General features: G+C 44.1%; 1 protein-coding gene across 1 annotated transcript in view; it reads left to right on the top strand.

Moving 5' to 3' along the window:
• LOC138783435 (cadherin-6-like) overlaps positions 1-26,574 on the top strand; it is a 265,406-nt gene that overhangs the window by 176,475 nt on the left and 62,357 nt on the right. Inside the window, exons 3-4 of the mRNA XM_069958138.1 lie at positions 8,494-8,788; positions 17,539-17,658. Of these exons, the coding sequence (XP_069814239.1) occupies positions 8,494-8,788; positions 17,539-17,658 (415 nt within the window). The remainder of the gene's footprint in view (positions 1-8,493; positions 8,789-17,538; positions 17,659-26,574) is intronic.

Raw genomic sequence — 26,574 nt, 5'->3', positions numbered from 1 at the left:
CACTTCCCATTTAAATGGAAAGACAGAATTCATTTACAGCAAAGAAATCAACAGAACGTGCCCATTAGTTAAGCACCAACTACCTAAAAATCATTTTAAACACAGATTAACCTTTTCCACATAATGATGCAATGCTCTGTATGGGTCTTATTTTTATTTATTTTTTTATAGATTTATTACTGTCATAACTGTCATTAGGTTCGTTGCAATGTGGTATACATAATGTAAGCAACCACTTTCCATGTTCTTACTGTATAATTTTCTTTACACATTAATGGAGAACGTACATTATCTAGTGTGTGAAGTCACTTCAATAACATTCAGCAAAATAAAACCTAGGCAATACAAGTAAAGGAGGAAATAGGCAAAAACATTATTTGTGGCAAAGAAAGGAACGCCATGCACTGCACCTAGCTGGTTGTGGATCAAGCACGCACATGTAAAGTCAAGCGCTGTGCACTGCTCTTACCTCTTGAGTGCATCAGTAAACATTAGCTCTAAGCGTTTAGGGCATACAGCAATTGTCTAAATGGTTCTTTCAGACCTAATTACCTCAATACAAGTATTTCTTAATGTAAAGTGCGGCCTTCCTGGAGAAAGCAATACACCTGTACTATATGCTGAGCATTTTGTTTCTTTTGATGCAGATCAATATCAGTGCTTATTATAAACCAAATCAATCTTAAGCTGAGTTGTATACAAATCAATACATCTCTGGATTTCAGTCCTTGCAGTGGGTAGTATCTGGGCTGCATGAAAAACATTGATATTTAGATACCTTGCAATACCCAGTATTAATGTGCCATGCAAGAACTGAGCAGTTCAGCTTAATGTTGTGTAATACCACTCACATAAGGGAGTGGTATTACAGCCTCTACAAGTGATTGTCCTACCATTCTGTGGCTTCTTATACTAACAACATTTATGTAACTAACAATGGCTGATTTTTATCTTCTAGACCTCAGTGGAATATAAAATATATATGTTACATCATGCAGTACTGAGAAAACAGCAGAGCTCTCTGCAGACCAATTTTGCCACAATTTACAGTAAAACTGTGCCATTTTATCACCATTTCCGCAATTGCGGTAAAACTGCACCATTTATGTAGCTATTGCAATGAAATTGCTGGGGGAAAAAAATCAAAAACACTGTGAAGATTAATGAAACCTCTGCTCATGTCTTATGCCATGGAGAAGGTGCAGATGCTTACCTTCTCGCCTAATGGGCGGGCAGAGGGGCGCAGATAGGCAGGGAGGAGGTATGCTCACAGGGGTAAATCATGGCAGAAATCTACACCTGCCTCCCTTACGGCAGACACAGGTCAGGCCAGTTTCACTGGGAGGTGTGCGCTTCTTAGTGAATCTGGTGAGGAAATAGGGGCCTACTTGAAGACCGGTGTACTTGCATGCCAGTCTTCATAAATGTCCCCCCATGTGTAAACACAGCCTTAGAAACATAGAAGATAGGAGAAAATGACCCCCTGGTCCATCCTTATATTACTATCTCCAGCAGAGGAGACCCATGACCCATGTTTTTTTTTCCAGTCTCACCACATCAAGGTGTCAGACTAGAATAAGGCCTAATGTCTGGTATGAAAGTCATATCAGTGCTCATTAAAACAGATAGACATGTTAAAAGGTTTGATCGGCCAGGGTTTCAGTCCTGAGATTCCCAACAATGGCTGGATCATCATTTAACTTGTCAAATTGCAAGTGACAAGCTCAGCGCTGATTGCAGGAGATGGGTTCCATTATAGTGTATAGAGCCCATTACTTACAACATGACAGACATGATCCAGCCATCAGTGGAGGTCTCAGCATTGACACCCCAACTGATCAAACCTTATAATATGTCAACATTTTTATAATGACAGTGCTTCCTCATGCACACAGAGGTGTATGCCTCTATAATGCACGATTCACGATTGAGACCAGCCCACAAGGCTGCGCAAATGTATGGAGCCTGCCTGGACAGCAATCCGGACTGTCTCATTGAAGTTCCCCCCCCCCCCCCCGGATCCAAGCTCCAGGCAAATGCCATGGCATTCATGTTGTGTGCACAGGCCCATAGACTTGGACGGGCCCATATGCCATCCACAACTGTAGGCAGTAATCACATATGTGTGTAAGAAGCTTAATGCTTTAAATTGTACCTGTTATTAAAAACACCTTTTGATATAACAAAGAGACATGGTTAAAGTTTTTATTGGTTGTTGAGTGTTCAGACCGCTACTGATCAGGAGGGACGTGCACAGCTGTGTAAGCAACAAGGCTCCGGCTTAAATTATGTGGCTGGTCCTGGTCATGTGACACAGTCAGTAGTCAGTGATAAATGGAAGCACTCTCTATACAGCATACACGTTGAGATCAGTGATAACCGATAACATAATATATACTATCAGCAATTAGTAATAACTAGAGATGTGCGAGACGGGCCGAGGTTCCTACAAATTTGAATCCTGCTGTCTACCTGCTCCACAGTGAAGGTGGAGAGAGGGGTATCGCTAATACAGTGTTGCAAGGGAAGGGGGTAGCTAATGTGCTGTGGGGAGGGAGCATCTGCACAGTTGGGGGGTGTCACTGCAATCTCATACCGGCCAGCTGTTGTTTCCGCACTGGCTGCTTTCTACACTGTAGCCCTGTCCATATACACTATACAGATGGCAGCAAGGACACTGTCCTGCTGTCCTAAGACACACCTCCGACACAGAATATCACTAATGGGAAGGGACACATGGGAGTTATAGGTGAGAGGCGTGTGCTGTAACTTATACTGTGCAGCAGCGCAAAGGAATTTAGGTTGGGCCTGGAGCTGCAAAACAGGGGACCTCCTGTTCAGGGGCCCACCGGAAGTTTCCCCGGCTCCCGGTGGCCCAGTGCCAGCCTGCTTTTGTTACAATTTTCTAAGCCTTCTAACTTCAAAATACTACTCAAAGATTATGAAGTATTATGATGATTATTATTTTATACATATTATAGAATAATTGGGTTTGGCTGACTTGGCATTTCCTCTGTATCAACAAATTATTACAAAGCAGTAGGCAGCAGGAATAAAGATAGCGTCAGAATAGCAGTGGTGGTGGATCAGGCAGGTGAGTATGTACAATTTTATTTATTTTATTTTTTTGTATTAAGGCATCCTGATCTCTTTTGCCTGACTTCATTATATAATAAGGTCTAGTTACCTGTCATTACTAGGGGGAGCATAGGAGTTCACTGCATACAGATTTATTACGGACATGAGGGTGTAAATGGTATACTGTTAGCTCATAGTGGATTATGAAGGTAGAATTTTATAATGTAACATCACGTGTATGCAAAAATATCAGATCCCTAGTAATACTGGCAAATGACAAACTGGACTTAAGTTAACTCACTCTGCTGTTCATTTCGGCAGATTTATTAAGAGGATCTGGCCTGTGCCATGTGTTATCATATGTTTCTTCCTTTTTTCTGTTTTGCCCCAGTTCATCATTTTTATTCTTTATTATCTGAAATAGGGGTGGCTTGTGTGATGTTTCTGCCTCATTTATTTGTAACCTTTTACAACCCTGCAAGGTTAGTGAGGTATATAATAATCCACACAAATCCATTGATAAATCTGACATTATACGCCATTTTATGCAGAATTTAACTTAAAGGGAAACTATCAGCAGGTTAGACAAATGTAACCTGCTGATAGCCCCCTATTGAGCACAGGATGCTGAGGATGAAGGTATGTCTCTCACCTTCATCCTTCATGCCATTCCAGTGCAGTTTGCAGTTTCAGGCTGGGTTCACACTACGTATATTTCAGTCAGTATTGTGGTCATCATATTGAAACCAAAACCAAGAGTGTATCGAAAACACAGAAAGACTCTGTTCACACAATGTTAAAATTGAGTGGATGGCCGCCATTTAATGGCAAATATTTGCTGTTATTTTAAAACAATGGCTGTTATATTGAAATAATGGCAGTTATTTACCGTTATATGGTGGCCATCCACTCAATTTCAACATTGTGTGAACATAGCCTTTCTTTGTTTTCGATCCACTCCTGGTTTTGGTTGCAATATGAGGACCACAATACTGACTAATTTATACTGTGTGTGAACCCAGCCTAATCCTGCATCTAGTAAGGACATTTGGAGCAGCGATCTGTCCCGCCCCCTGTGGGCCCACACCACTGATAATCATTAGAAGGGTCGGGCTGGCCATGGGTTCGGATCGGCGCTCTGCGGGTGCAAGGCAAAATATGCCTGGAATTTTGAGTGAAAATAAAATAACATGTAAACAGGTAAAAACAACCATTTTTTTGTGTGTGTGCAAAAGTAGGTCATTAAAAAAAGAGCAAACCGAACCACCCATGCCGATTTCAACAGGTACAGCTGGACTACTGTAAGTGACAACTTTGTACCAGGAAGGCAGCTGATCCCCATCTCATTGTCTCGTCCCCAGTGCATCAGATTAGGCAGCATGCAGCAAGGGACAGAATTACTCAGGAAGGGAGAGTGCAGTAAGTCTACAGTGCTGCTCAACCACTCTAAAGGCCCTATTACACCAATTATCAGCCGATATCGGCAGTTACGGCCGATAATCGTCTTGTGTAATAGAAGACAACAATCAGCCGACATGAACGATGTCGACTGATTGTTGCAGTCGTTTGTCTTTCAACATGTTGAAAGACAAACGTCTAATATAGCAGCAATCCGCAGCCGTCGCTCCGTGGAATAGGAGTGGCGTCAGCAGAATGTTGCTATCTGCTAAGGGTTGCCCGGACGATCTAGCGATCACCCGGGCATCTCCCCCCATAGCTCCCTGCAGCTCCCCCTTGCTGCCGATGAGTGTAATAGTGTCAGCAGCAAGCTGCAAACCAGGAACGAGTGAGCGCTGACATTGCTTGTTTGCTCCCCTCTGTTGCCTCCTGTATATAGGGGCTTAAATGAATAGTACTTTATACCAGCAGGCAGGCAGCTGAGTCTTATCTTATTGTCTCATCTCCAATGCATTAGATTTAGCAGTTATTACTCCCTAAAAAAGGCAAAGTTTTGGGTGCTTATCAACAGGCCATCTGCTTAACATATACAGTATTTCCCTATATGCCCTACATGTTTCTTCAGTGTCATGTACACCTTTGCTTGAAAAGGGTTTTAAAGTACTTAGAAACGCTTAGACTACCTAAAAGTGTGTTGCAGGGCTTTTTGGAGTGTAAAACACTGTCAAACACAACTTTTAGGCCATTTTTTAAAAAACGGGGAGATTTATCAAACATGGTGTAAAGTGAAACTGGCTCAGTTGCCCCTAGCAACCAATCAGATTCCACTTTTCATTATCAAAGAGACTGGGAGGAATGAAAGGTGGAATCTGATTGGTTGCTAGGGGCAACTGAGCCAGTTTCACTTTACACCATGTTTGATTAATCTCCCCCACAGCTAGTTTAGAACTGGTTCAGATTGTAGGTTGGTTCTGCAAACCAAAGAAACCAAATTTTTCAAAAGTTTGCTCATCTCTAGTCATGAATAACAAACATGTTCATAATCAATCAATAACGGCCCTTATTCTATACTGTGTGTGGATTGGTAGCTAATTTCCCATTGACTTTGATAGAACACATTATTACCGTATATTGGCAATATGGCTAGATATTGGTATTATTTTGTGTGTGTGAACATAGCCTTAAGGTGATCAAACATGGCACAGTTATCCTGCATCCAGCGTTGTGAGTTTTTACTATTGGGCTATGTTCACACACTGTTTTATAAAGTGAGAAAGGAGCCGTAAAAATGATTGTGACATTTCTCATGGCTTTAGTTGCTTTTACATTTCCTTCTACAATAGCTGGCTAAATGCTAAGATTGTAGCTTAATCAGTAACAGCCAAGAAATCTGTTATGACTAATGGAACAAATTTCTGTCTGTCACATCCAATTGTTTTAGTAACAGATTCACAGAGAGTGGGGGAGAATTTGAATTCTATGCAGCCGAGCATGTCTTTGTATCAAAAGTCAGCAATAATCATTTACTGACTAGATGTTAGAATGAGCAAGATATTTGTACATTGCTGTACAACCTACACAATACCATGCTCCATATGTGGCTTTCGTGTGGTGTTTTTCTCCCACTGCAAATTGCAGCATAAAAAGAGTAGTCCATAGAAGCAAGTCCTGGCTGATTTACAGAAACTACTATCGCTGACACAGATGTACAGGTTTGCAATGTGGCGGTGGTGCGGCACACAGCCCCTGTGTGAGTTACCCTGAGTTATGTCTATACCCAAAAGGAACAGATGTTCACACCACTCTTGGTGTATACATCTGGAGGTATGCAAGTGTGTCACTTACAGATGTATACATCACACATTGACTTCCCTTGTAAAAAAAAAATAAATAAATATATATATATATATATATATATATATATATATATATATATATATATATATTATTTTTTGTGGGTTTTTTTTTTTTAATACAATGCATATCAATAAAACTTATATGAAAGTATAATGCCTGAAGTATATCCTATGATCAAGTTTACTGTAAATGTTGGGTACATTTCACAGCTTAAATGTCAGGTTAACTCTGCCACGTCTGCATGCAGCCATAGAGATAATTCCATATGGTCCTGTCTGCTGCTTTTGCCAACTTTACCCAAGTCATTACTAACCATTTATCTGAAGAGATTATTGCACTGTATTATAAGTAGATTATAAGCACCACAAGGACAATGAATCCTGTGGAAATGTGAAGCTGCAGTTAGTAAACCACACACAAGTTAATGGAGATTGCTCCTTCTCCTCATTTTACATCTATTGAAAACATAAACAATCAATGGTTAATTAAAATATTATTAATATGCACCAAGCCCTCCGAGTAAAATACGATGTCGACTCTCTGCACTTTTTGTATCGGGGATTCAGCATAAGATTGGAAAGTGCTGATGTGAGACGGCGAAACAGAGACATATTTTATCTAAAATCCCATCACTACCGTCCATATATTGATTGTCTCTTTTTTTTTTTTTTTTGAGACTTTATGAAATGATTGTTTCTGCTATTGTTGCAAAACTAAAAGAAGAAAAGCTATGGAGCGTCTTACAAGTTTCATTTAAAGAGAAGCAGTAAATTGATTATGCACATTTACAGGGAGATTGAATAGGGGGGAATTAGGGGATATACTGTACATAGATTTTGTGACAGGGACTATGACCCCCCGACCCCCCCCCCCCCACACACACACACACACACACAAACACAAACTTCTTATCTTTGTATTATCAGGCAAAGCCATCTTCATTACAGTGGAGCAAAGATGGGTTTACTGTGTCCATTATAACCTAAGGAGGGGGGAGGGGCCAAGGAGGATGAGTGAGCAGGAAGAGGAGACAAGTAGCTGTGTAGTTTGAAAACTGTCTAGGAAGATAAAACTCTGGATTCCCAGGTCAGAAAGGTCAGTGCAGGTCTGGCAACTTGGGGAGAGAAGAATGAAGAATGATATGCTCTGCAGGGCTGCCTTTTCCTCTCTCCGTTCTCACTCACCCTCCTCGGCCCCTCTCCCCTTAATAGACCCTAATGGACTGAATTGAGGGGGAGAGGAGGTAGGAAAACAGCTTTTTGAGTACAAAAGGAAACTCTTTTGCTTTAAAAAAAAACTATTAGAGTTTCTTAATATCGCTTGTACTACTGTGACATTTAAATTACATTTTCAGCATCCAAAATTTGCTTTTCGTACAAAAATTTGAAATTTTTTTTTTTTTTCCTTCATTTTTTTCAAAATGTTTATGGATTTTTAAAAACTCTTTCTATGGGATTCCTTTTCCCCATATGCATTATTTTACGTTTGGAAGCATTAGAATATACAGTACATATCTATCGAAATACTATACTGAAATATTTATTTGGGTAGACTAGAGGAATAACAGCTTTTATTGGCAACCAATGTGGATATGTGAGGGGCCAAAATATTTTTTTTCCCCTGGTACATCAAGATTGATATTGCTAGGTATCGAATGGAGGTTTCTCATTTCAAGTGCACAATATTTCCTGCACTCCTAGTATAGAAAACCATCTCTGCCTTGTCTTGATAATGACTTGTGGGCATGTGTATGAAGGTTTCATTTGCCCAGTTTATGTTGTCTCTTACAGGGGTTAGGTCTAGAATCAGCCTGACTTGTTAAGAAATCCTGATGCTTATCTGAGTGTGAACACTAGAGATATATGTCAGCACAGCTCTCCTCTGTCTATGTGAGAGCAGTCACAAGAAACAGAACTCAATTGTAATTTGTGGCAATGGGCGCCATTGAAGAGATGCTGGGGTTCTAAATACTGTGGTCCACCAAAGAAAATTCTTCCGATTCCAAAATTTACTTTATTTCCAAATCTATAATTGATATATATATATATATATATATATATATATATATATATATATAATTTTCTGTGTGATAAAGAATTCAGTGTACAGTACACAGTGACCCTGAGTACTAGAATACTAATAACATATCTTTTATTCCAGCTTCACTCAGACCAGGATACTGGAGATGGAGCTCTGAAATATATTCTCTCTGGAGATGGAGCTGGGGATGTATTTGTGATCAATGAAAATACTGGCGACATTCAAGCAACGAAACGTCTGGACAGAGAAGAAAAGTCGTCATATGTATTACGGGCCCAAGCTGTGAACAAAAAAACAGGAAGACCTGTTGAGCCTGAATCTGAGTTTGTCATCAAGATTCATGACATTAATGACAATGAGCCAAAATTTACCAAGGATGTTTACACTGCCACTGTGCCAGAAATGTCAGATGTTGGTAAGTGTGGCCACTGTTTCTTTTTACCTCTACAAGCAGGCATTTAATATTTGCTAGTCTTACATATGTATATAATAAAGGTATCACTGTATATGTAAAAAAAAAATATTAACAAATACAAGTAAATGAAGCCATGAGAGTCTGGCTTCATTGCCACCATTTGCTTCTTTCATATTTGCTTTTTAGTAATATAAGCAAGCATTTCCAGTTAATGTTCAGCAGAGAAAGATCAGCTGACCCTGTTGCCAATGGTGAATGCTCTGAATTGCTGTTCTCTAGGGTTGGAGCGCATGGATCTAAGTAGCGGGCCGTCACCCATATGCAATGTTCAACAAGAGGATTTCCACAGCTCCTCTAAACGTATTAAAGCTTTATTGGATACAACATAAAAATAAAAAATCTAAAACCTGCGCGCTTTTAGATTTTTTATTTTTATGTTGTACCCAATAAAGCAGGGGTCTCAAACTCGCGGCCCGCGGGCCAACTGCGGCCCTCGGGACACTAGTTTGCGGCCCCCACCTCAATAGTAGCTTTCCTGTAAGTGTGGCCCTCATCAGCTGCTCAGCCGCGATTGGATGAGCTTAACTTTATGCTCAGCCAATCGCGGCTGAGCAGCTGATGACGCGGCAGAGGGGGGCCGGCATCAGGGACGGCTGCAGCTGTTCGGCGGTGGTGGTAGTGGTGGTGGGAGGAGAGGTGTGCAGTGCAGGGGCCTACAGCCGCCCCCTAGCATCCCTGCCGCACATGCAGCTCCCCGGTCTCTGGAGGAGGAGTCCGCGGGGACTGCAAGGTGATCTCATCGCTGCAAGTCCTGGGGCTGTTCAGCAGGATCGGGCGATGCAGTGCAGACCCCCGATCCTGCTTTACAGCCCCAGGACTTGCGGCGATGCGATCACCTCACCCTGCAGTCCCCGCGGCCTCCTCCAGAGATCGAGGAGCTGCATGTGCGGCTGAGAGGAGAGCGCCGGTGCCGGAGGTGAGAGGAGGAGGAGGAGGGGTGTGTGCCCAGCTCCCCCCAGTCCCCTCTCAGTGACCCTCAGCTCCCCCCAGTCTTCTGTGTCACGCCCCAGTCCCCTCTCAGAGACTCCCAGTCCCCAGTGTCACCCCCAGTCCCGTGTGTCACCCCAGTCCCCTCTCAGAGACCCCCAGTCCCCTTTGTCACCCCCAGTCCCCTGTGTCACCCCCTGCTCCCCTCAGTCCCCTGTGTCACCCCCTGCTCCCCCCAGTCCCCTGTGTCACCCCCTGCTCCCCCCAGTCCCCTCTCAGAGACCCCCAGTCCCCTTTGTCACCCCCAGTCCCCTGTGTCACCCCCATGCTCCCCCCAATTCCCTGTGTCACCCCCAGTCCCCTGTGTCACCCCCATGCTCCCCCCAGTTCCCTGTGTCACCCCCAGTCCCCTGTGTCACCCCCTGCTCCCCTCAGTCCCCTGTGTCACCCCCTGCTCCCCCCAGTCCCCTGTGTCACCCCCTGCTCCCCCCAGTCCCCTCTCAGAGACCCCCAGTCCCCTTTGTCACCCCCAGTCCCCTGTGTCACCCCCATGCTCCCCCCAGTTCCCTGTGTCACCCCCAGCTCCCCTGTGTCATCCCCTGCTCCCCCCAGTCCCCTGTGTCACCCCCCAGCTTCCCTCTGTCACCCCTGCTCCCCCCAGTCCTCTGTGTCACCCCCAGTCCCCTCTCAGAGACCCCCAGTCCCCTCTGTCACACCCAGTCCCCTCTGTCACCCCCTGCTCCCCCCCCCCAGTCCCCTCTGTCACCCCCAGTCCCCTCTCAGAGACCCCCAGTCCCCTCTGTCACCCCCATTCCCCTGTGTCACCCCCCTGCTCCCCCCAGTCCCCTGTGTTACCCTTCTGCTCCCCCCAGTCCCCTGTGTCACCCCCCTGCTCCCCCCAATCCCCTGTGTCACCCCCCAGTCCCCTTCTTGTGGAAAACCTTATGCGGCCCAGCCTCACCAAGACTCTACCTCCAGCGGCCCCCGGGTAAATTGAGTTTGAGACCCATGCAATAAAGCTTTGATCCGTTTTAAAGAGCTGTGGAAATCCTCTTGTTGAACATTTCCAGTTAATACCAAGCAAGACAACAGGAAAGAAAGACAACAGGAAAGATTTTTTATTATTATTTTTTCTTAAGATTGTGCATTGCGATGGTACATCACTTTAAGCTTTTTTAATGAAGAGACTGGCGACAGTGTGGGGATGCCAGTGCCCCGGTCTTTTTTTTTATCCCGTCCCGACTCCTTTAAGCGGTGCCGGTCTATGCCGGAGCACTGGCCCTGCCCTAAGCACTGGAGGTGGACCCACCTACCTCTAGTGTGATGAAATCCCCTCCCTTCTGTGACGTGTCTCCATAACAGTCAATGGAGCCACGTCACAGAAGGGAGGGGCTTCTTCACACTGGGAAGGAGGCAGGCCTGCCTTCAGTGCTTTAGGACAGGTCCAGGAATAAAACTTTGAAATGCATGGGAACCGGGCCACTGTTCAAAAAAAGGACCGCGGCACCAGCATCCCCGTACCAGGGACGGTCTATTCATGTAAACAACTTAAAGCAATGTACCTGATGGTATATTCGCTTTAAACTAGGTTAAGGCCAGGTTAATACTGTGTTTTTACTGTGTGGTTGCTACTGTATTCTGCAAAATCTGTTTCTCATTGACCTAAATTATTTTAAAAAATTATCGGAATGCATTTGTTTGTTATTTTTTTCCCACATACACAAAAATGTGCCTGACCTTGTTTTTCTGTGCATTAAAATTGAATGTACTGAAACAGAAATAGTAAAAGGGATGAAAAAATGCAGTGTGAGGCTATGTCCCCACTTCGGGAACATATCAGGGGGAAGGCAGCTGTCTCATTAAATAGATGTATTAAAGAGGTGGCCACCTTTCCCCGATATGTTCCTAAAGTGGGAACATAGCCTAAACCTAGTCTAATACGTTCACACCATGCTCTATGCTTTGGTGCCTTAGGGTGCACTCACACATGCTTTTTGTTTGGTGTTCTTTATGCCCCCAAAAAAGCCAAACACGTTTTTTCCAAGAGTTTAGAGAGTTTTTTAGCATATTTTCTGCCTTTTTTTTTTTTTACTTCATGTGTGAATGTGTTGTTTTTTTTATTTTTGATTTTTACTTTTGCCATTTTACTGGTCTGTATTTTTACCCGAACATGGACTTCACTGCTGAAATCCATGTTTGGGTCATTGGGTCAAAATGCCACCCTGAATGCACCCACTCCAGAAAAAAAGGGGTTAAATGACCCCTTTCTTGCTGGAGCCGGTGCCATTTTGGCACGTAGAGTTTTCCACTACAACTTCCACTACTAAGCCTGTAATAAAAAAAAAATTAAAAAAATAAACACACAGAACAATAGAGAAAAGTATCTTAGTAAAAAATAACACCCATACACCCCTTGTTGAGCATTCCTTGCTTGGATGGGTGCAGTGCTTGGGATGTCATCAGTCTTTACCAGAGCCTGGCACACTGAGATATAAGTGTGCCAGACTCTGGCTATTCAAACGACACTACAGCAAATCAGTGTCTGTAGTCAGGACATCATTGCAGCTGCAGATTGGCTGAGATGACAATGCACAAGCATTATCTCAACCAATCAGTGACTGAAACAGTGTCCTTGCTCAGCTGCTCATTGTTAGGTTAAGACCCTGGGCACCAGACTGTCAACCCATTACCGGGGGGTTCACTATCAGCAGGTTTGGGCCAATGAACCTGCTGATATCACCTAGACGCTCTTTACCTTAAGGCTCTTTACCTTAGTGCCACTTTTTAATAATTTTGGATATGCTAATCCCCACGTTAGGAGTATTCTGGGCATTGCTTCTTTGCCCAGAGCACTCGCTCGGCCCACCTAGCCCGCCCCTCCCGGCCCGCCTACTATGCATATACATATATGCATAGTTAGGCCGCTAGTTATAGTGCATGTGCAGAAAGCAGCCCGTAACAAGTGGCCTAAGTATGTGAGCAGGCCGGGAGGGGTTGGCTAGGCGGGCCGAGTGGGTGCTCAAGGCGGACAAAAACGCCCAGAATGCTCCTAACATGTGAATTAGCGTACAATACCAGACTGGGCAGAAATAAGAAGAGCAGCCTGGAATCTTAAGGTAAAGATCGACTTAGTGATATCAACAGGCTTATTGGCCCAGGTTCAGTGCCGCTTTAAAGCCTCTCTATCCAGAAATGTAAGCATGGCTTACAAGTCCTCCCTTTATTTATGGATAGCATAAGCTTGTGTCACAGAAATGTGTGTTACAAATCTGTGCTATAGTCTTCAATACTATATAGTGCTGAATTCACCTGTGTAAAATGGAGTGACCATTTATCAGTATAGCAAAATGTCCTTTATCTCTGGTGTAATTGTATGAAGCTTCTAATCTGCTCTAAATTTCAGTATTCAGTCCCTCACAAACGCTAACTTTTTTCCCACAAGTTTGACTTTTCATTTGGCAATTAAAGAAGCAAAAAAACAATAAAAACCACAGGAAGTTGGCAAAAAGACAAGTTAAAAAACAACTGTCATAAGACGGGATAATGAAGCATGTAATCAAAGATTAAAAGGAAACGGCAAATTGTACAAAGAAAGATTTTTTTAATGGGCTGATAAAAGTGTTCAAAGACAAAGCTTTCACAACTGTGTATCTCCTCTTATGATGACAGTTGTTAAAATGTAGCAACACAGATGAACAATGGGAAAGCCTGGTTCCACATATCAGATGCGTTGATCTTCCAGACTGCAGCAAGGAAAGAGGAGTAGATAATTAGTTCTCATTAGGGCTTCCTTTGTAGGCAGAGATAATAGCCCAAGTGCACACAAGTGTCTTTTCCTCGTTTTTCTTATGACTCGCTGGTCACACAGGCATACTTTACTCTTTGAACCATTTAATGTAAATTCCATTTTTTTCCACAGGCTTATAACTTTAGCTAAGAACATTGCCAATGTTATTAGCAATCTATATATGTCTTGAAATACTATGATTAGGCTGTACACTTTGAGCAGGAAATCTTGTAGCAGTAATCATTGCACATGGATGGAATATATATATATATATATATATATATATATATATATATATATATATAATTTTTTTTAAACTCTGCATTGCAAAGATTTGTCAGAAGTAATGATTTACTGCGGAAAAATGACCCAAGGAAGACAGATGCACATTGAATTTATCTAGACAGCTTTAAAGCTCTCTATTAGACTGAAAATTGCCTTTTCTGAATGAAATCCATTGGATTTGCTCGGATCTTTTTTCTACTTTTTTTTTTTTTTTACTGCAGCTTCCAAATTACAAAATGGGCTCCTACCCCTGTCTACTATGGATGAATGAGAATTAGGAGAACGTTAAATATGATGTTCTGACAATTGTATTGACTTTGACAAAGAGATATAAGCGGACTTTCTTCTGCTAGAAGGGTTCTACGACATAAGGCAGCTTTCAGCATAATGGCCTTGTAAATATATAAATAAGTACAGATGCATTTTGCACTAGTGCCTAGTTTTACATATACCTCCTGTTGTGTGCACTGGTGCTAAATTAATACGTTTAATAAAATTATGCTCTTTCTATCACATGAATAAAACCCATTTCATAATTATCTGTGCATTAGCCTACTTTTCACCATATGTCACTGCATTCATCCATTATCTGATTGACATATTTAACCTTGTACATCAGAAGCCTCGGAAATGGCATATATATTCAAGAAGGGGACATTTTCCTGTTGATAAAAGGATCCTTGTTTTTTTTTTGTTTTTTTTATAATTTGAAGAGCATAGCGATACGCTGGAGCCTAATGAGCGTTTGGGCAAAGATGTCTATTTTTTCTGCTTAACTAATGTACTAAGCAATTTAACATGAACATAAGTGGTGTATGAGCCTTCCTGAGTATGGCCAGCTAATGAAACATACCATCTCATAGAAGAAGAATGTTTTACTAATGCTAGAAGCAAGGATTCAAAGAAACACATACATATAGAGGTGATAAGTCTTGAGAGCTTTCTCTCAATGTGAAGTCTTCCTTCTTTGAAAATAACAGTAAGAAATAAGAATAAAAGTAAATTATAGGGATTTATTTCTGGAGAGAACATTTTATAGTTTCACCTTCCATTGAAATGTAATTTGGAAAATTCTGTGTTAAGCTATATTGGTTTTAACATGACTTTTACTAACACCTCTGTGGTTAAAAAGCACGGATTAATCTAAAACATGCCTGCTAGGGTATTAGTTGTGTATCTCTTTTCCAGATGGGGTTTCTGTCTAGGTTTCTTCCGTAATAATCAGGTTTCCTCTACACTACTCTTATGGCATATTGAAGTGACATAAATATTTCTTGATCAGGGATTCCACTTCTGGGACTCCAACTGAAAAGTAAAGCAAGGCCCCCACATCAGCACCTTATAGCCTATGTGTCATCTGGAGGAACCCCAGTTTAAGGTGTTAATGCGTTCCTGTCATTTGAAATACTTTTGACATATCAAAGAGACAAGATAAAAAATGTTTATCGGCCTTGGTATTCAGACCCTTACCTATGGTTAGACCAAACTAGAAGAAGTACTTGACTGAACACTTCTCTCCCCAGCTCCCAATCTCGCTACAGGAGATGAACTCCCTAGACTAACTATGGAACCTGTCTCCTACAGTGATATAGAGAGAGAAGTGCTTAGACGAGGGCTTCTCCCAACTTGTTCTAGTGATCAGTGGGGGTCTGAACACCCACCCACAATCTGTCACTAGGTTTCTGCTGTTTATCTAGAGGAACCACAAACTAGTGACAGAGAAGCTGATTACATTAATGTATTACTTACATTGTGTAATGTAGCTATTCTTCTAATGTCTAGTAAAATGAACACAGGAGTGTACTACTCCCTTAAACACCCACCCACTCACAGCTTATACAAAATGTAGGCTTTACATGCTATAAGTAGCACAGCCTTCTAATCAGCTTCCCTGTCACTAATTTATTTTACCCTCATAACCCACTTATTATTAGCTAATACTTAATGTAAAGTTATGGTACATGCAGGGCCGTATTTACCATTAGGCACCCGTGGTCCGGTGCCTAGGGCAGCACCTTGCAGGAGGACAGCATCAGGGAGCAGGGGAACAGAAAAAAAATTTTTTTGGTTTTTATTTTTTAGTTTCCCTCCCCCCGTTCATACTTGCAGTAAATCTGGTGTCTTTTCCAGGCGGGTGGAGGGTATGGTGGTATTGGTCAGGTCTGGTATGGCCAATAGGTGCGTGAAGATGGGGTGTCTTCAGGTTTACTGCCTAGGTCAGCAGCAGCTGTTAATACAGCCCTGGGTACATGCTCTCCCAGGATTTGGTAAGAATCAAAATTTAGATAGATTTTAGGAATGGTTAAACTGGCCTACACATAAGGACTGATCGGCCATCTAATATATATGGTAGCCCGACTCTCCTGTGACAGGTGATGATGTGGGAGAGAGGGACCGTAGGGCCTCCTTTGCCTGACATATACCAAAGAAATGTCCTTCGGCATACACCAGGCCTGTACTTGTTAGCAACATCCTTACTGTATAGAAAAATGCACTGACAAATCCTACCAAATAAGCAAATACCGTATTCCAGGCTGTCTTGAATCCCCTTGTAGTGGGACTAACCCAACACACCATGAGTTTACAATGGCTTTGAATAGGGCAGTCACAAATATTATATGGAACAGCTTTCAGTCTGGGAAAATTGGTCTCACACTTTATATTAAAAATCTGAATATCTTACATTCAGTATGACAGAGATCAACACAAAAAACTCTATTTTGGACTTTTTTTCCCCTAAAGAATGAGTATGACAGCCCGATTGACTCTCTACATTCTTCTATGTTCAGTATCTTCTAAGATTACCCCACTTGGTAGCCATAAACGTGCAGTCTCTCCTTGAACTCTCTCACCACACAGGATGGTCATTGTACTGCTGATCCATTTAACAACCACTCAAGCTATCACAATACAGAACCTTTTATTTTTACATTATTGTTATTGACATCTCCCTGTGTTCCTAAAGTACCTGTTACGTTTATAACTGAAAAATTGAATAAAACGTCAAATGAAAAGAAAAATGAGGTAAGAACATTGATCCCCAGCTGCTTCTAACATAATGATAAGTCAGAAAGAAGGCTCCCCCATCATTAAGCCTTGTAAGTAGAATGATCGGTGGGTCCACATGTAATGAACCGGTCAGGATATATTGTAGGAATGAAAGGGAACAAGAGGAGGGGGAGATGAACAAATCTCTCTGGCAGACAAAGTGAATTGTAACAGACACTATTGTCATGGTACAGTGTAAGTTGACAATACATGCTGCCTCATACAGGTTTCTCTGGCCCTTGTGATTTTTACTAGCATACCAATATCAAGTCAAGCAGATTATAATTGAACACGGCATATTGCCTAGTAAAAGTAATATAACACACGTACAGTTCTATAATAACTGATGTACATCATTATGTGTCATACCTTTATTATAATATACGTGTTTCTCAGCTTTTGCTTTTTTCCCCCATCCATGTCATTTTTCCTTTTCGCTTTCATTTTACTCTTTACAAAAATCTTTTCACTTTGTCCATTTTTCTCTCACTTGTCACTTTGATGTTTTTCTCATTCATTTCTTTTTTGTCATTCATTCTGTCATCGCTTTCCTTTTTAATTCTCTTGTTCTTTCTCTCACATTCGTTTTTTGATTGCGAAAACCTTTTTGCTAAAACTGTGATCCCTTTTGTTTTCTTTGCAGGAACATTTGTCGTTCAAGTCACAGCCAATGATGCAGACGATCCGACCTATGGAAACAGTGCAAAAGTCGTCTACAGTATTCTACAGGGACAGCCATACTTCTCAGTCGAGTCTGAGACAGGTCAGAAGACCTTAGCTGTGTCTTTGTTTCTGTAATTGAAGATGACATGTTAAGTCAAGCTAGGACATGCTAGACAAAACTTGAAAGAGATTACATTTTCCACCCTGCACAAACTGACAAACTCAATCGAGCAAGACATCTGTAAGCATGACACCAGCGTTATTAGAACCTAAGAATCAAAGCCGAAATATAATTAGGGTTGTACACAAAATAGCTTCTCTTAGACCAAGAAATAGCACTGAGATTTGTTCAGAGTAACTGAGGCAAACTATACTCACACATAGTACTCGGCCAAGTTTATCATGTCAACACTCATTTAACTTTTTCAGATAATACTTACTTTCAGGATCCAGAAGTAAAGTTAAGAATGTCTATGTTTATATAATATTAAAGCAGCAAGAAAGTGTGTAGAGCGGCAAGTGTGTAAATTCTGGGGGGGGGGGGGGGTTACCACTCCTGCACCAGTGGTCCCTTCACCCCAAGCTGGTCTTTGTATGCATGCTAGCACTGATGGCATGCACTATTGGCAGGTCATTTGCCTAAGCCATTTGCCCTGCCAATGCCTGAATGACACTTCGGAGCAGCAATGAAAAGCATTTTTCTAGGTGATTACAACCTCAGACAACTACAATAAAGGTATGGGTAGTCTCACTGCTTACATAGCTTACATGTAGCCTTTCAAGCAGTTGGGGACATCATTTCTAGCTGAAAGCTTCCCTTTAATGACAGCTTTGTTGTACTGCTAGAGGCCTAGATATAGCAGGATAGCAACATTATGTTTTGTGCATGCAGATAAGACCCTGTGTGCATCTCGATTTATTACACCTGCCACGAGTCACACATGCTCTGCTACCCTAGCTTTTACAGAGAATTCCGGAATGAGGTGTGTGAGTGTCTCCAATGTGGCGATCCCCAGGGAAGATTTTACAAATAAAAAAGCTAGCTACACAGGTTAACAAATGCTGAAAGCTTTCACTCGACTTGTGGCTTGTAAATGACAAGTAGAATCAAACTCAAGTTGTAATACTAAACAGATCTTATTCTGTTTAAAGGACAACTCCGAACAAAAGTATTTTTTAATATGTTATTTCTTATGGAAAGTTAGAGAAATTCCTAATGTAAATTAATTATGGGAAATGCACATATAGGGCTATTTCCCTTAATTTAGTAGATCATGGAGACTTCCAATTCTCTGAAATACTGTGACGTCACCAATCAGGGTGTAATTCCTATGAAGTGGCCAGCAGGGGGCACAGTATATATAGAAGCCTATGGACTTTATTTAAGTCTATGGGAGATGTAATGTGTAATGTAATGTAATCTACACTTTATTGGTACACTATGTTTATGGGATAATTTGGGGAGCAAGGTCATTTGCTCCCCAAAAGGAAGGCAATGAGCAGGGAGGGAGAGAGGTAGGTGAATCTAACTATCTCCTCCCTCCCCCCCCCCTCCCTGCTTGGTGCAGTGAGACAGATAAGCACTACTCCTCCTCCCATCAACTGCTCATAGTATGAGCAGATGATGGGAGGAGTAGTGCCAGGGAGATCCCCAGCACCAAGCCCCCCCTCAGCAGCCAGCCCCCACCACAAACCCCACACCGCCGCCGCGCTCATAGATCTGGCCCCCAGCCACCCCACACACACCATACAGCTGCCGCCCCCACCGCCGGGACCTCCATTAAGGCTGGGTTCACACTGCGTGTTTCCTATCCATTCAACGTATCAGTTTTTAATTGGTTATTTTTAACCTTTTAACAGACAGAAAAACGTAGTCAACTCTATTTTTGTGTATGTTAAAAAAAAAAAAAACAACAACACATCCGTTTCGATCCCTTTTTCTTTTTATAATGTGAGTCATGGAAAAAAAGGATGGCACACAATTGAATCCATTTTTGCATCCGTTTTTTTTCATTAAATGTATACGTTAAACGGATAGGAAAAAACGCATTGTGAACCTAGCCTAACAGGGAACCATGAATTCTGTAGATATGTTCTATGAATCTGCAGGATTTCTGCTCTATAACCGACAACTGTGGTTTTAAATACATTTTTCTCTTTTGTTCTTATGTGAAAATGCAGTGTATCAGCCCTATGTAAACTTACCTTAACCCCTCGACGACCAAGGATGTACCTGTACGCCTTGGAAGCCTGTCCCCAGATGACCCTGGGCGTACAGGTACGTCCTGTATTATGAAGCACGCTTCGGAGCGGGGCGCGATTCATAGCAGGTGGGGGCCGGCTACAATTAGTAGCCGGGCCCTCACAGTTAATGGCAGGCTGCAGCGATCGTGAGGCCTTAAAAGATAAAAGTAACAGATCAGGGTGGTTTTCAGTTTTTTTTTTTTTTTTTTGCTTTTGGTCTGTTATTTACTATGTTTTTTCCAGACTTTTTTGAAACTGTAAAACAGCCATTTTGTAGCACAAAACAGCTCAAAATATTGTGTTTGAAAGTCTAGAAAAGTGCTGCAGCCATTTCACTTCCCCTCTTCATAGGTTTTCCTAGAATGAAACACAACCAGAGGCCTTGGCACCTTTATCCTCCCACTATATCATTGGTGCTTAGTGGTGCTTTGTAAAAAAGATATTCCATACAACAATATCCATACAAACTGTGTGCCAGGATAAAGTGCATGTGGCATGAAACAACCATTGCTATTTTACTGCATTTTCCACTATTGTGTGGACCGAAGATATGAAATAGATCCAGAAGTTTTTATGCACTGGATGACGATAATCGTCCCTTGTAATAGAACACAACGATCAGCCACCATGAACAATGTCGGCTGATCGTTGCAGTCGTTTGTCTTTCAACATGTTGAAAGACAAATGACTCATATAGTAACGATCTGCGGTGGCAGCAGACTGCTGCTATATGCTATCGGCTGCCCGGACAATGTAGCGATCACCCGGGCAGCCCCCCACACCTCCCCACGCCCCCCGGACTCACCCGCTCATGTAGTAGCGGCGGCAGCGAGCGGAGAATAAGGAGCAAACGCCCTGTGGAATACAGCCTTTAGAGAGAAGTAACACAGCAGAATTGAGGTTGACAGGTCCATTACTTCCTGTTGTCAACAGGGTGTAATACTGTTACAATTATATATTGTTATTAGAGATGAGTGAATCTTGAGCATATTCAAGCAAGTCTGTCCAAACCCATTTTTGCGGCATTTGGTTACCAGTGGTTGCAGAAGTTGGATGGAGCTCTAGGGAGTCGTGCAAAACATGGACACAACCTATGGATATGTACACACTACGGAATATATTCACAGCAGGTATACCAATAAAATATTAAATGTAATAGATTTGCATTAAACAATTTGTACAAAAAGATAAATAAAACACATATAGTGCTCAACTCCAAACCACTGGCTAATTGCCAAACAATGACACTCCAGATATATGCATCTATTTACATGAAGCCCATTGGAGAAAACACACAGACGATACTCAATATTGCACGAACCACAATGTAAACAGCCAGAGCAGCAAACTTACAGCAGGTGTGGAGTAGTCCGCTTGAAATCACAGGTCACTGGATCGGGCAGCAAAGCAATGTAACAGGCAGGGAGCCAAGCCCTATCTGTCACTGGGGGAAGGTGCACCGTCTACCCCTACTTGCTCAGAGAACCATTCGCCCTAATAAGTACAGATCCTGCCCCTATCCCAGGACCCTGCACTCACCCTACCAGGAGGCTCCCACACACTATGGAATACACACGGAACTTTCAAGTGGAGTAAGGTAGCCTTAGGGCTCCATCCAACTTCTGCAGCCACCAATATTGAAATGCTGCATGCTCAGGTTTGGATCGACCCAAGTGTGCTCGAGATTCGAACTTGATCTCTAATTGTTATGACTATAACCCAAATGAATATAGAAGTATTTTAAAATCATCATGCATGAAACTGTTAAACTTCTTTATGAGTGACAGGTATGACTGTTAAAGTTAATTGATTGGTTCAAACTCCTTTCATGATTTTACTGAACATCACAATTGAAAAACAAGTAAAGAATGTGTACACCTTAAATTCCATTCTGTAACCTTACTGAAGGACACTGCAGTCAGCCTCTGGATAACTGACGTGATTAATAACAAAGAAACACTTTACATAAAGCTTCACAGAATGAAAGACTACGCTGCAATCACAATGCAAAATAAATGAAAGAAAACTGCTGCTTTAAAAAAAAAACAACCAAAACATCTCAGCTCTGATGCTTAAAGGGAAACTGTCACACTGAAAATCCAGTCTGCAGAAAGTGTAGAATACAGCGGTAGGAGTGGATCAGAATAATATATCATTTTTCGGTAAAGGTCTCTGGATAACCTGTTATTTATTCTGTTCATTTTGCGCTAAGGGTCATGTGGGTGGTCCTACTTAGAGTTTCATGGCTGTGTGTATAAGTGTGCGTGTAAAGAGCTCTCAATAACTGAGCACTACCACACTTCTTTTTGCATTCTAGCCTAAGGGATTGACAGTTTTCTCTGTCTTCACACTTATACTCACAGACAGCTGTCAATCTCTGAGAAGCACAGCTCACATGACCACTTAGCCGAGAATGAGCAGAGATTTATATAAATAAAGGATCAAGTCATCAGGAAGAGTTTCTCATAAAACTGTGTATCAATCTGCTTAGCTCCCTTTACTCCACAACATGAGGCCTACAAATTGGACTCCATTTTTAATGTGGCAGATTTCCTTTAGTGGCTGCATCAATGGCCTCTATGCTTCAGGTTGTTTTATAACGCTGCCTTGTCTTCGATGTCAAATCATTTATTAAAGACTTTTTGCACATTGACAGTTGCAAATAGATTCCCCAGAAAGTTATCCTCTTAATCGAGAAAGTGACATATACCTGTGGCCATGCACCTCTCTCCCCTCTCATTCTAGGGATCGGTTGGGGTCCGAACACTCAAAGCTTTTTCATATGTGTCTTGACAGGTACACTTCAAAGGGGTTATCCAGCGCTACAAAAACATGGCCCCTTTTCCCCCTCTCTTGTCTCCAGGTCAGGTGTGGTTTGCAATTAAGCCCCATTCACTTTAATTCAGCTGAGTTTCAAACCCCCGCCCAATCTGGAGACAAGAGTGGTGCAAAAGTGGTCATGTTTTTGTAGCACTGGATAACGCCTTTAAGCCTTGGTCATCCCTTTTAATACATAATCAAGGTTAGAAGACACAATCACACACACATATACACCTTAAGTGTTGTCTTCATTAGAATCATAAAACACATTCACAGAGCTACTTCTGCACATTAATAATGCTAGGCCTGCACTGATTGAAAGTGCAATGCCTTTTAGAAATGCAAATGTAATTATCATGTCCTTATTTTATTTCTTACACATCATTATTTGCTACTTTGATAAAAAGCATTGCACATAGGAAGGAGTTGAATCAATGCATACACTATTAACAGATGAGGCATCATCCCAACAGATATGCTCAATAGTCAATAATGCTATATCCTTTGCACTGTCATGCCGAGCATGCACTAGCTGTGCCCATTTTGCTCTCTCTTATAACATAGTATTTCCCAATCAAGTTCTGTTAATCATCAATTTATCCATAGACATGCTTGGCATGGGGTGGACAAAACATTGAACATGTCCATTTAAGAGTACGTTCACACTGCGGAATCCCCACAGAGACTTCAGGCAGATTCCAGCTTTTTCAAGCACCGGGAGCGGAGCGGCATGGAGTTCAAAGGTAGCAGGCCAATCGCCGAGCCTAGCGAAGCGCTTCGATAGTCAGGGCCGGATTAAGGTTGGTGGAGGCCCTGGGCAACAATTTTGTTGGGGGCCCCCCATTCCCCCCCCCCCCCCCCCCAAAAAAAAGAAAGCCATACTGCGATCTATACAGGTGGCTGATTACTGTAGGGGACTTAGTACCTACCCTTCCTCACTCCTGGCTGTATGGCTCAGCATCCTCCTCTGTTCTGTATGTGATGGTCACTAGAGGCTGCAGTCCAGAGGAAGATGCCAGGCCCTAGAGACAAGATGAGGGAGGGGTGAGTATTGGGGTGTATTCTCACCTTGTGTTTATGTTAATAATGCAATGCGAGAACACAGCACTTTCTATGCGCTCTTACCCACTGTTTCTGCGACCACAGCAAGCATATGTGGTAGTGAATCGCAGGTGGAAGCTGGATTTGCAAGTCTAGGTCCCATCTTCACTTCCCAACCATGCACACTTACTGAAGCAGTAAAGAACAACCAGAAAGTACTTAAAGGCTGAGGTTGTGCATAATCTATAGCAGATATGGTACATGTGAATGTACCCTAAGGATTATGGCATATATAGCCTGTGTGCAGCATATGACATACATAGGCTATGTCATATGGTGGACACAGGCTATATACTGTATCATAGGCTGCACACAGGCTATATATCATAGGCTGCACACAGGCTATATACAGTATATCATACACTGCACACAGGCTATATACAGTATATCATACACTGCACACAGGCTATATATATCATACACTGCACACAGGCTATATACTATACACTGCACACAGGCTATATATATCATACACTGCACACAGGCTATATACTATACACTGCACACAGGCTATATATATCATACACTGCACACAGGCAGTGGCGGATTAAATGTACCCTGGGCCCCGGGCTGTCCGCCCTACCTGGGCCCCCCTCCTTCCGCTTCGTACACAACCGACCCCAACTAGAAAAAAAATACACTAATTTCTTTATAGTAAACTATTAACTTTTATTGTATGTATGATGCACCTAGGACCCAAGAGGCTGGGGGGTGCAGTGGGAGAGGCTGGGGGGTGCAGGGGGAGAGGCTGGGGGGTGCAGGGTAGAAAGGGGAGCAGCAGGGGGTCAGAGGTGAAGCTGGGGGGCAGGGGAGAAGCTGGGGGGCAGGGGCTGGATGGCAGGGGGAGCAGCAGGTAGAGACGCTGGGGGGCAGGGGGAGCATCAGGGGAGAAGCTGGGGGTGCAGGGGGAGACGCTGGAGGGCAGTGGAGAAGCTGGGGGTGCAGGGGGAGAGGCTGGGGGGTGCAGGGTAGCAAGGGGAGCAGCAGGGGGTCAGGGGTGAAGCTGGGGGGCAGGGGGAGCAGCAGGGGAGAAGCTGGGGGGCAGGAGAAGTAGGGTGGCAGGGGGAGAAGCTGGGGGTGCAGGGGGAGGGGCTGGATTGCAGGGGGAGACGCTGGGGGGCAGGGGAAGTAGGGGGGCAGGGGGAGAAGTTGGGGGGCAGGGGGAGCATCAGGGGAGAAGCTGGGGGTGCAGGGGGAGATGCTGGAGGGCAGGGGAGAAGCTGGGGGTGCAGGGGGAGAAGCTGGGGGTGCAGGGGGGAGACGCTGGAGGGCAGGGGAAGTAGGGGGGGTAGGGGAGAAGCTGGGGGTGCAGGGGGAGAAGCTGGGGGTGCAGGGGGAGAGGCTGGGGGTGCAGGGGGAGACGCTGGAGGGCAGGGGAAGTAGGGGGGTAGGGGAGAAGCTGGGGGTGCAGGGGGAGAAGCTGGGGGTGCAGGGGGAGAGGCTGGGGGTGCAGGGGGAGACGCTGGAGGGCAGGGGAAGTAGGGGGGTAGGGGAGAAGCTGGGGGTGCAGGGGGAGACGCTGGAGGGCAGGGGAAGTAGGGGAGAAGCTGGGGGTGAAGGGGGAGAGGCTGGGGGTGCAGGGGGAGACGCTGGAGGGCAGGGGAAGTAGGGGGGTAGGGGAAAAGCTGGGGGTGCAGGGGGAGACGCTGGAGGGCAGGGGAAGTAGGGGAGAAGCTGGGGGTGCAGGGGGAGAGGCTGGGGGTGCAGGGGGAGACGCTGGAGGGCCAGGGGAAGTAGGGTGGCAGGTGGAGAAGCTGGGGGTCAGGGGGAGAGACTGGGGGGCAGGGGGAGCAGCAGGGGAGAAGCTTGGGGGCATGGGAAGTAGGGTGGCAGGTGGAGAAGCTGGGGGTCAGGGGGAGAGACTGGGGGGCAGGGGGAGCAGCAGGGGAGAAGCTTGGGGGCATGGGAGAAACAGGGGGAGAGGCTGGGGGGCGGTGGGGGAGACGGAGCGGACGAGGGCAGCCGGAGGGCAGGGGGAGCAGAGGCAGGCTGGGCAGGCCCGCTGGGGCGCAGCTTCGGGGCCGGCGTGAGCTTCCAGCAGAGAGAGCCTGTATCCCAGGTCGGAAGCTCACAGCTGCAGCCCCGCGGTCCCGAACTTCTCTCGGCGGCGGCGCGCACATGTGACGTCATCGCCGAGCAATAGAGTTCGGGCATCACGGGGCTGCAGCTGTGAGCTTCTGACCTGGGATACAGGCTCTCTCTGCTGGAAGCTCACGCCGGCCACTCAGCTGAAGATAATCGCCCGGACTCCAGAGGCAGGAGAGAGGCTGGGCGGGAGCTGGGCGCCGCTGCGGCCGGCCGCGGCGTACGTATGCAATGACGTCATCCCGCACTTGTTCATTGGATGCGTGCGCCGCGGCGGTACCTGGGAGCTGGCAATGCGAGCAGGCCGCGGATGACTATTAGAGGCCGCGGCTGCTTTTTTTTTAGCGCTGGCGAGCCGCGGGGCGGGTGGAAGATACTTTCGGGGCTAGGCATGAATATTCGGGGCTTGTGGCCCGAATATTCATGCCTAGCGACGCCACTGGCGGGCGGTATGGGCCCCCCGGAGCCTCGGGCCCCGGGCGGCCGCCCAAACCGCCCATATTATAATCCGCCACTGCACACATATATATCATATATCATATATATATCATAGGCTGCACAGAGTCTATATTTCGGGCTATGTATCATATAGTGGACACAGCTTTGTGTTTAAAGCCTAAAGCTATGTTCCCACAGTGCAGTTTTATTTATTTATAGTGTACCTACACTAGTGACAAGTTATACTGGGACAGCAGAGCAGGGGGGTTGGCCTGTTCACACATTCAGGCTCACATGACAAATCAATTACAACCCCCAACATCCATTA

Source organism: Dendropsophus ebraccatus, chromosome 2 (assembly GCF_027789765.1).
Source record: "Dendropsophus ebraccatus isolate aDenEbr1 chromosome 2, aDenEbr1.pat, whole genome shotgun sequence".
NCBI lineage: Eukaryota > Metazoa > Chordata > Amphibia > Anura > Hylidae > Dendropsophus > Dendropsophus ebraccatus.
The sequence above is the reverse complement of the archived record's forward strand: the minus strand, read 5'-3'. Positions and strand labels throughout refer to the sequence as shown.